The sequence below is a fragment of the Pteropus alecto genome, unplaced genomic scaffold (assembly GCF_000325575.1).
Source record: "Pteropus alecto unplaced genomic scaffold, ASM32557v1 scaffold311, whole genome shotgun sequence".
NCBI lineage: Eukaryota > Metazoa > Chordata > Mammalia > Chiroptera > Pteropodidae > Pteropus > Pteropus alecto.
In genome coordinates this window covers 1344251-1356344 of record NW_006431916.1, presented here as the reverse complement: position 1 = coordinate 1356344, position 12094 = coordinate 1344251, and the positions used below count along the sequence as shown (strand labels likewise).

At 33.7% G+C, this 12094-nt stretch overlaps 1 protein-coding gene across 8 annotated transcripts in view; it reads left to right on the top strand.

Moving 5' to 3' along the window:
• DLG1 (discs large MAGUK scaffold protein 1) overlaps positions 1-12094 on the top strand; it is a 229273-nt gene that overhangs the window by 166680 nt on the left and 50499 nt on the right. For all 8 annotated transcript variants that reach the window (XM_015600251.2, XM_015600246.2, XM_015600237.2 and 5 more), the window contains one exon: positions 10063-10165. In XM_015600251.2, the coding sequence (XP_015455737.1) occupies positions 10063-10165 (103 nt within the window). The remainder of the gene's footprint in view (positions 1-10062; positions 10166-12094) is intronic.

The following is a 12094-nucleotide window of genomic DNA, read 5'->3' as shown; positions in this document are numbered from 1 at the left end:
AGGCAGCTTTTACCAATCATTTCTATTTTTACTTTTCATTATTTTACAACTTAAGTAGACATCCCTAAAGAATAATTTGTCCTATTTTTGAAATTTATATAAATGGAATTATATTATTTTGGGGGTGCGTCTGTCTTCTTTAAATCAACATGTGTTTTAAATGCATCCTTGTTATGCTCGTGGCTATAAAGGGTGCATTTCCAGTGCTATGTAGTAGTAAATTTTATATCTATACTACAATTCCTTTACCCATTCTAATGTTGGTGGACATCTGTGTATTTTCTATATAGCCACTATATTTTCCAATTTTTCTCTATATTTTCCAATTTTTCTGCAATGAACATATCATTCCAGGTGGAGTGCCTAGAAAATAGTAGGTGTTCAATGAAAAATTTTGAACAACTGCATGAAAAGTGATGTCTTTTTTTATTAAAGTTTTAGTGATACTGGAAGGGTTGAGGCTATAAACAAAGATAGATCAAAGGGAGAATTTTCCATATTTGCACATTTTCTTGGTGCTCAGAGGAGACACATCAGGTTACAGAAGAAGATTGGTGGATATCATCTTCTTTACCTAGAAAAGCCTCAGGCATATTTGGGCATCCCATTTAAAATAATAATAGAAACCTCAACAAGGTAAAGAGACAACCATCTGAATGGGAAAATATATTTGCAAGCAATGCCTCCGATAAGGGCCTAATAACCAAAATATGCAAAGAACTCATACAACTCAATAACAACAAAAAAACAAACGATCCAATCCAAAAATGGGCAGAGGATCTGAATAGACACTTCTCCCTAGAGGACATACAAATGGCCAACAAATATTTGAAAAGATGCTCAACATTGCTAGCTCTTAGGGAAATGCAAATCAAAACCACAATGAGATACCATCTCGCACCTGGTAGAATAGCTATAATCAACAGGATAAGTAATAACAAATGCTGGAGAGGATGTGGAGAAATAGAAACCCTCATACACTGCTGGTGGGACTGCATATTGGTACAGCAACTATGGAAAACAGTATGGAGGTTCCTCAGAAAACTAAGAGTTGATCCACCACATGATCCAACAATCCCTCTCTCTACTGGGTATTAACCCCAAAGACTTGAAAACCCATATCTGAAAAGATATTCACACCCCAGTGTTCATAGCAGCATTATTCACAGTGGCCAGGACACGGAAGCAACCGAAGTGTCCTACGACAGGTGATTGGCTAAAGAAGCTGTTGTACATATATGCAACGGAATATTACTCAGCCACGAGAAGAGATGAAATACTGCCATTTGTGGCAACATGGATGGACCTCGAGATAATCATGCTAAGCGAAATAAGCCAGACAGAAAAAGTTGAAAACCACATGATATCACTTATATGTGGGGTATGAATGGGGGAGGAGAGGGGAGGTAGACAAGGTAAAGGGGGGTCAAATATAGAGGAGTAGGGGGAGGGTGAAGTGGGTAAAGGAGATCAAATACATAGTAGCTGAAGGAAACTGGACTTTGAGTGGTAAACACACAATAGAATTTACAGATGTCAAATTATAATGTACACCTGAAAATTATATAATTGTATTAACCAATGTTACCACAATGAACTTAATTTACAATAAAATATATATAATATCTTTCAAATATCCAAATACACCTTAGTGGGAGCCCATAAATTATTCTTTAGCAATGATTTCTTTTTGATAATACATTTACAGTATTTATGAAAATATCTTGATTTTACCCTCACTTGTAAATACAATTCAATATAGAATTTTAGAATGATAGCTGTTGTTTCCAATACTTCAAAGATACTGCTTATACTACCTGGCTTCTTTTGTTGCTATTTAACAAAAAGATCTATACTCTGTCTTGTTTGTAGGTAATTTTTTTCACTGATTACTTTCGTGTCTCAGTCTTTAGTGTACTGCAGTTTCACTAAAGTCTCTGTATAGCATTTTATTTCTTTTAGGGGTGGATTCATTATGCTTTCTGAATCAGAGGATTCCTGTCTTTCACCAATTCTGGAATCTTCTTAGCCATTGTCTTTTCAGATTTTACCTTTCCCACATTGTGTATATTCTGTCCTTGAACTCCTCCTATGAGAGGACATTATCATTTTGTTCTCCATGTCTTTTAACTCCAGTTTTATACTTAAAAACTGTCTCCTTGAACTTCATTTCAGATCTGTTTTTCAGTTCATAAATTCTTTTCAGCTTTGTCTAATCTGATCTTTAAATCATAACTAACTTTTTATTTTTAAAGTACCATTTTCTTTCTATAAATTCTTTTGGATTCTTTTTCTATCCTGCATTGGTGGGTTTTGTGGGGTTTAGTTTCTTCCATTCTTGGAGGTTTTTCCTTTAAACCTATTTATTTTATATTCGATAAATACTAGTTCTATTTTCTGCAGTTTATAGATATCTACTATGTGTTATTTTATGGTGACTTATAGTAAATACTTTTCTGATGTTCTAAATTGTGTATTGTGAGCTTTTTTTCAATAGTACTTTATTTAGTTTATATGTGGAAATCCAGTGCTGCGTGAATTGGAGAGTGGCATTCTTCCAAAAATACTTTCCATCGCTTGTTGTAAATACAGAAACATCATTCTTATCATTTTCCAATGAGGAAATTGAAGTTTAGAGGTTATTTTGCTCATAATAACTAATAATATCTAATAAATGGGATAGCCAGGATTCATCTTAATTACTATATTATGCTATGCTATTTTGTTTTTACTTTAAATGTTTAGATAACACTTTGAAATTTTAATATATGAGGTATAGAAACAAACTTACATGCTGGGTCAACAATGCTATTCAATATTGATAACTATTTTAAATCATTTCTTAAAATATAAATCAAATAATACCTTTTAAACTGCAAAATATAAAGAAAATCAAAAAATATTCCTCAAACTGAAGATATATGTTACTCGAACATGCATTACATCTTATATGCAGTTTTCAGATCATTTCCTCTTGCCATTTAATTCTTCCCTGCACATACATAGATCTATCAACATATTCTTGCAGCCTGTCCCTTTCAGGATCCTTTAAAATTCAAGAATAAATCCAGGGCAGAAAGAAAATGACTGATTATTTACAAAAGAGAAGAAACTCTTTTTTGTTTTGATAGATTTCATAATGATAAAGCATAATTGTATCAAGAGGACTTGAAATTCTTTAGAGTGCATGTACCTAATAATCCTTTCAAAATATATGAATCAAAAATTACCAGAACTAGTGATAAAAATAGATCTACAGTCACAGTTGACGATTTAAACTTCCTCCTCTGTAATTGATAAAATAAGTAGATAAAAGAAAAAACAGAACTTTGGTTCTTACCACTCATTGTCTACAAAAATTAACTTGAAATGGACCATAGGACTAAACTTCTAGAAGACATTTAAGAAAGTCTTAATTAACTTGGATTAGGCAAAGATTTCTTAAATAGACCAAGGGGCCAAGTCATTTCCATGGTGAAAATAAAATATTTTTAATAAACGATGTGGAAACAATTGGATATCTATATGGAAAAACATGAACTTCAACTCAGTCTTACTGCAGACATAAAAATTAATTCTAGATGGACTGTATATCTAAATATAACAGCCAAAACCATCATTCTCATAGAAGAAAACATGGGAGGCTATCTTTGCAACACTGGAGTAGACAACAGTTTCTTGGACAAGATAATTAAAACACTATCCATAAAAATGGTGTAATTAAGAAACCAAATAGGCAAGCCACATAGTGGAAAAAAAATATTCTCAGCACATATATTTAACAGAATACTCTCCAAAATATATAAACATCTCCCATAAATCAAAAATAAAAAAATGAATAGCCCAATTTAAAAATGAGCAAAAGACATAAATAGATATTTCAGAAAACAAGATAAATGAATGGTTTATAAGTACATGAAAAGGTGCTTAACGTTAGACATCAGGGTAATGCATAAAACACAGTGAATGAAGGGGTTTAGAGGAATTTGTGTGGGAGTGATGTAACTTTTCTATCTCAATTGTGGCAAAAAAAATACAGCATTCAAAATTGTAAAAATTCTTAACTATAAACTAAAGAAAAAAAAATCAGTAGAAACTGTCCCTAAGGAAGCCCAACAATGAGCTTACTAGACAAAAATTTTAAATCAGATATTTTAAATATGTTCAAAGAATTAAAGGAACCCATATCTGAAGAACGAAAGGAAAACATAGGAACAATATCTCACCAAGTAGAGAATATCAGTAAAGAGATTTCTATTATGTAAAAGAACTAAATAGAAATTCTGGAGTATAATAACTGAAATGAAAGAATCTAGACAAGCTCAACAGCAGATTTAAACAGAAGAAAGAATCATCCAGGCCGAAGAACAGAAAGAAAAAAGAATGAAGAAAAATTAACAAAGCCTCAAAGACCTATGGGATACCATCAAATATACCAACGTAGGCATAATGAAGTCTCAGAATGAGAAGAAAAGGGTAGAAAGAATATTTATATAAATAATGGCCACAAACTTTCCAAATTTGATTTTTTTATAAATTTACACATCAGAGAAGCTCAGTGAATTCCAAGTAGAATAAACTTGAAGAGATCCACCCCATAGACACATCCTAATCAAACTATTAAAAGACAAAAGCATATGCCTTAAAAGCAGAGAGAAATGACTCATGTATAGGGGATCTTCAGTAAGATTAACAGATGCTTTTTTATCAAAATCCATGGATGCCAAAAGGCAGTGGGATGACATATTCAAAATTCTGAAAGGTAAAGGCTATTTACCATGAATTCTATATCCAGCCAGACAGTTCTTAAGAAATGAAGGATAAAAGATATTCTAAGGTAAAAATGAAGTTGAGAAAGTTTATCTCTAGTAAATCTTCCATATAAGAAGTACTGAAGGGAATCCTTCAGACTAAAATAAAAGAATACAAGAGAGCAACTCAAATCCATATAAAGACATAAAGAGCATCTTTAAAGGTAACTACATAGGTAAATATAAGACAGCATAAGTGTTTTTTTTATTTGTGACTTCTTTTTCCTTCTGTCTGACTTAAAAGATAACTGAATAAAACAATTTTAAATCTGTGTTGATGGGCACACATTGTATAAAGATGTGATTTATATGACAATAGTATCACAAGGGAGATAGAGGGCACAGAGTTATATAGGAGCAGAATTTTTATATACTATTGAAATTAAGTTAGTATTAATTCAAAATAGATTGTTATAATATGTTAATTATAATCCAGAGAAATTACTAAGAAAATAAATCAAAATAAAAAAAAACTATTCACAGATGCTGTGATCTTATATATAGAAAATTTTAGCAAATCCAGCAACAACAACAAAACTTTTAGAGCTGATAAACAACTTCAGCAAGTTTGTAGGACAGAGAATCACAACAAGAAATAGTTGTATTTCTAGATACCAGCATTGAACAACCTAAAAAGGAAATTAAGAAAACAATTTTATTTACAGTAGTATCAAAAAGAATGAAATACTTAGAAATAAATTTAAAGTAGATAAAAGGCGTAATATTCATACAATGGCATATTATTCAGCCATAAAAAGTAATGTACTAATAAATGCTACAACAAGGATGAACTATGAAAACATGCTAAGTGAAAGAAGCCAAACACAAATGATCACATATTATAGTATCCCGCTTATTTAAAATATACAGAATAGACAAATCCACAGAATCAGAAAGATTAGTGGTTTCTAGGGGCCAAAGGGAGAGAAAGGGGAGGAATGACTGATAATGAGTAGTGAGTTTCTTTTTGAATGATGAAAATGTTGTGGAATTAGGTCATGGTAATGGTTGTACATCCTTGTAAATGTACTAAAAACCACTAAGTTGTAAACTTTAAATGTGTGGATTTTATGTAAATTATATCTCCCTTTTTTAAGTGTCAATGTAAAAAAAGAGACCCTGAGGCAGTTTACACAAATGCCTCAGTGCAAGCATTTCTTCTCAAATATTTTTGATAATGTATATTCCATTAAAATATTCAATGATATTTAAGAAAGTTTTTAATTTGTAGTCTCGTTAACAAAGTGTTCTCTTTAAACTTTATATAGCCTGTCTTCAAACCTTTTATGTAGCAAAAGTATTTGATGCTCAATTTCACTAAAAATTATAATCTTCTCTACAATAATCAGTGAAATTCTTTCTTCCTTTATATTTCTTGCCTAATTTGTTCTCCTGGCAATTAGGAGGACTTTCTTTTTGCTCGGAGTAGAACTATTAATATATTGTGTTGTCTGTTATAACCTTCAACTAGAGATATTCGCTCATAAAACCACAATATGTTACATTTGTTTAGATTAAGCTTTTGAATCTTGGTTTTTATTTGAGAGGTGTCTGTGTTCTAACTTAGTTGCATAATGATATCTTTCATAGATAATATAAAATACTAGGTCTTTACATGGTTAAAATGTTCTTTTGTGTAAATTTTATTATCCCAAGAATTTCTGGACTTGTATACAGTCGGATTTTCCAAAATTGGTGTGTGATCTTTAATAGGTTTTATATTAGATGCCAACAAAACAGGTTTTCATATAAAAATTACATGACGGTTCTTTCTTTCCAAAAAATATTCAGTTAAGAACATTGCTGTATTCTATTAATTGCTGGTTCTTTGGGGAAAAGTCTGCTTAAATATTTAAAGTTTATTACATTCAGATACAATGCTTCATAAATCTTACGTTGTTTTTCTTATAGATAGTGTACCATGCAGTATATACTAGGTATTGCTGGCCTTTCAGAAATAAGAATTAAGTTGCTTATTCTTCTGGAGTGGAATTTATAACCTCAGTAATTATTTCAACTGTGGAAGAGCCCTTTATTCAAAAAATGAAACCTTGAAATCTTAGTTAAGGCTCCTCTCAAGATGGCATAGAAGGTAGAGGCTGTGCATGCCTTCTTAGCGACCACACCAAAATTATAACAAAACTCAGAGCAGCCAGTATGCAGAGTCACCTGAGGTCTGGCTGAACAGAAGCCTTAGAACTAATAACAGGTCACTTCAAAACGGTAGAAAGATCGGAGACATGAAACAGGCAATCCAGAACCAGGAGGGCTATCTTGACTGTAGAGCCACCTCCCCGACCTGGGGAGTAAGGAGCCCTGGACACAACTAGCCTCCTCATCCCAGAGTTCTAGTGCCAGGAAGAGAAGTCCCCAGTGGAGGTTGCAGCTAAGTGAGACAGAGGACCGCAAGAAGCAGAAACCAGCTTCTTACGGGGCCCACACCAAACCTTACTTGCTGATGGACTCACTCATTCTGAGCTCCAGTGCTGGGGCAGCTGCTCCAGGAGTGCCAGGGACATACAGGGAGGCACTATCGTTGAGCTTCAGGGTGAGGGCTGGAGGGGTGGCTTGCCTCCCAGACAGAGGTGCAGGCAGAAGCCATTGTTCCTTTATTGAGCCCTCTCTCATCCCAGGCTGAAGATCAACCTGGATAACACTGGTTGCTCAGACCAGGAGATTCCTTGAGATTCCGCCTCTCCCAAATTGTGAACCCACCCAAGCCTCTTCCAATGATTTATTCCATACAAATGGGCTGTCTTGGCTCCTGTTGTGAACTTTCATAAAATCTCTCAAAGGCTCACAAAACCCAAAGAAGTGACATTTTGCCTCAGTGTGCCTTGTACCTCTTGCCGAGCAGCCCCAATCTCCATACTAGTGGCAGCCAGTCTTTGTTTCTGACTTGGCCTCTTGAGGCACCTTTAAGCCCAGCACGGGTTGAACCATTTGTGGATTGTTTGATGACTCTTACCAGATGGCCCTGGAGATGCACAGGCTGCGACTGAACTTGGCCTGAAGCTTAACCTCTCCCAGAACTGTGCCAATGGGCTCTATAGCACACCCACTATATAAAGCTACTCTGCTAAGACTGGGAGACTTAGGAGTCCTACCTAATACATAGAAACAGACACAGGGAAGCAGCCAAAATGGTGAAACAAAGAACCATGTCCCACATGAAAGAAAAGAACAAAGCACCAGAAAAAGAATTCACCAAAACGGAGACAAGCAGTATATCAGATGCACAGTTCAAAACAGGGCTATAAGGATGGTGGAGGGACTTAGAGGAAAAGTAGATGAACTCAGTGAGAACTTTAACAAAGAGATAAAAAACATAAAAATGGAGATGGGAAAATAATAGGGAACCAGTCAGAAATGAAGACTACAATATCTGAAATGAAGAGTACTTTAGAGAAAATCAACAGAGTAGATGAAATGGAGGATCAAATCAGCGACATAGAGCATGGGGTAGCAGAGGACACCAATCAGAACAGCAACAAGAAAAAAAAATCTAAAAAAAAAAATGAAGATAGTTTAAGAAGCCTCTGGGACAACATTAAACATAGCATCCACATCATAGGGGTACCAGAAGAAGAAGAGAGAGCACAGGGAATTGAAAACCTATTTGAAGAAATAATAATGAAAATTTTTCCTTATCTGGTGAAGGAAATAGACATACAACCTCAGGAAGTTCAGAGATTCCCAAACAAGATGAACCCAAAGAGGCCCACACCAAAACCCATCATAATTAAAATGCCAAAGGTTAAATTCAAAGAGAGAATCTTAAAAGCAGCAAGAGAAAAGCAATTAGTTACATAGAAGGGAACACTCAGAAGACTGTCAGCCAATTTCTCAATAGAAACTTTACAGACCAGAAGGGTTTGGCACAAAATATTCTAAGTGATAGAAACCCAGGACCTACAACGAAGATTACTTTACCCAGCAAAGCTATCATTTAGAATTGAAGGACAGGTAAAGAGCTTCTCAGACAAGAAAAAGCTAGAGTTCATCACCACAAGCCAGTATTACAGGAATGTTAGAGGGACTTCTTTAAGAAAAAGAAAAAATATGTATCAAAAAGTCTAAATAAAGAAAGGCAATAACTACATATCTGTCAACAAGTACTTCAAATGAAAAACAATTAAGTGCTTCAGTCAAAAGATGGTGTGGCTGAATGGATAAGAAAACAAGACCCTTACATATGCTGCCTATAGGAGACTCACTTCAGATGAGACATATATAGACTAAAAGTAAAGGAATGGAAAAAGATATAGGTAGTATGCTGAGTGGAGTAAATCAAATAGAGGAAGACAAATGCCATATAATTGCACATGTATGTAGAATCTAAAGAACAAAATAAACAAAAACAGAAACTTATAGATACAGAGAACATTTGAGAATTACCAGATGGAAGGGAGTTTGGGGGATTGGTGAAAAGGAAGAAGGGATTAAGAAGTTACAAATTGGTAGTTACAAAATAGTCAAGGAGATAGAAAGTGTAACATAAGGAATATAGCCAATAGTATTGTAATAACTATGTACAATATCAGAGGGGCACTAGACATATTGGGGTGATTATTTTGTGAGTTATATAGATGTCTAATCACTATATTATACACCTGAAGCTAATATAATATTGTATGCCAGCTATAACTGAAAGATAAATTATTTTAAAAAATGAAACCTTGCTCACTTAATAACATTTACTCTATTTAAATGTTATCCTTGAAATCTGAGCTATTTTAATACTTTAAAATAAATGTTTTTCTATTAACTCTAAATAAGTGGAAGCTTTAATTCGGAAAAGGAAGGAAAAGAATTGGAACTGACATGAGTAATAGGAGTGAAAATATAGCAGGAATTGAAGATGCTACAAAATGAATTTCCCTCCTGTTGCTGGAGTTACTGGTGAAATGAAATGTACAAAATAACACTTGTTGATTTTTCAGATTGTCAAAGTAAGGTACATTTTTCAAGAGATTGATAGACAACCTTATGGAAAATCTAGGGGGGAATATTTTGGTTTTACTCACTTGATATTAAGCTAAGTATTTTTAATGAATAAAATTCCTTTGATTAATGATAATGTTTTGTTTTACTGTACAATTTTAGTAGATTAAAACAAGAAAATATTTTAGTGATAAAGTAATTATGAGTAAATTTTTTATTTATCTGTTCTACTCAAAGAACAGGCTATTGTAATTTCTAATCAGTGTGATAATTTTCTTTCAAATTTAAGATTTGGTTTGATTTACAGGTAAACAGTGTTGACCTCAGAACTGCCAGCCATGAGCAAGCAGCAGCTGCTTTGAAAAATGCTGGCCAAGCTGTCACAATTGTTGCACAATATCGACCTGAAGGTAATGAAGTTCTTGCTATCTATATTTATTGTTTATTTCAGTTTTTAGACATGCCTCTTAATAATGTTCAGCTTTCTAAACTTAACTTTCTTTTTTATGTTTTGTTCTGATATATTAATCCTAGTATATGTTCTCACTTTTGAACTAGATTATATTTATTAATACCAGGGTTTAAGATATGTTTCTAATAGCCTCTATTGCTATTTAAAATAAAGAGAAAGAATATAAGTTTGAGTTGCAGTGTGTTTCTAGATAGCAAAGTATCATGGGCATGACCTTACTAAGTTCCTAGGGAGAAGAAGATGGTAATGGAAAATTTGAGTTCATGCCATTTAAACATATATAAGACTCTAGTGTACATCAACATAACCACTTCGATAAAACCTCAGTGGAATTTAAAAAGCTTAAACACCCAAAGGAATACATAGCATCCTGGTTAATGTTCATAAACAGCAAATCGAAGGAGGAAGGAATGATGTGAGTAAAGGAGCCAAGAAGAATGATGTGACTAAAGGAATCAAGTGAAACATTCTATAATTTAGCAGTTGTTACATTTATTATTATTTTCTTAGCGTGTTATTTATTTTTGTAACAGAACCTAATACGTGTTTTAGAGGATCAAAATAGTGTGTTGGGCATTGCTTGCTATTTCATAATATGTACAGTCTTATAAACCTCAGCAGTTTGGGTTTAGTAACTGAACAAGGATAAATTCATTTACGTAAGAGGTCAACGCCAAATACATTCACAGTACCCAAACAAATAGGGACTAATATATGAAGTCAGAATGCCAATTTATTAATTTTTGTAAGAAATAAAACTGACATACTTTTATCTTCTGGCCAACACATTCTTGCCCTATAGGTATACTATATGGAAGCCTAGTTGTAATCACTGGTTGTTTAGTATTATAGGAAGCTTCCTATTTGTATGTTTATAAGAAATTTAGGTATGATTAAGGGTAAGTCAGTATCTGCTCCCTGACCTCCCCCAGAAAACTCACAAAAGCAGCAAGGAAAATAAAACATGCACTACACATACTTCTGCTACTCATACAACTCCATCTCACATTAAGCAAACTAAGAAGACAGATAATACTTGGACAACAAAATATAGGCAAAGGTTACTTAAGCAGCTTGAGATCTGACAGAAGCCACAAGGAAAGAGGGAAAGAATAAAAACACATGAGAGGTTGAAAATATTCAATGGTGGCAGAACTTAGAATATAACAGAAAATTGAACTTCCTGAAGGTGAGGGGCTTGTTTTTGAGGTATGAAAACATTATCCCTGTTTATGGCAAGCCTCATGGGAATTGGAGTCAGCAGGCTAGAGCACAACTCATTCTCGACGTGGTTTGGTGTAAAGAAGTGGAGAATGCATATTTGGATAAAGCAGTCTGTCTTCATAGCATCATATAATGTGACAGTCTTTTGGTTTTAAAGACTGTAAAGAACCTGTGCTTCCATCACTCTGGATTCCAAAACTTTCTGGTCCAGCCTAAAACTTGTCCACAAAATCTAACTCATAAATAATAAGTAATTTGAAAGTAACTGGCCTGGTATTCATGCAAAGATATTAATAAGAAAATGTAGAAACAGACAGCAAAACTTAGCAACAAGTAAAGGTTAGTCACACGCACATGCACACACATACAAATTGACACAAATTCGATGAAAATTTGATCTTAATGTTTTTAACAATTTGTACATTCACGTCTTTGAAAGAAGACCACAAAGTAGAAATGTAAGAATAGATGTAGGCAAAGATGGCTTAACAACCGGAAGAGTTTAATTTTGAATTAACAGAGCCCAGGAAAGAAGAAGGCAAACAAGTGTTTTAAATTGGACCACAAAGGCAAGGAGACACTGTAGAAAAATCAATAGGAAACATAAAGGATACAGTAGTAAAATTAAATGAGATGAAACAAA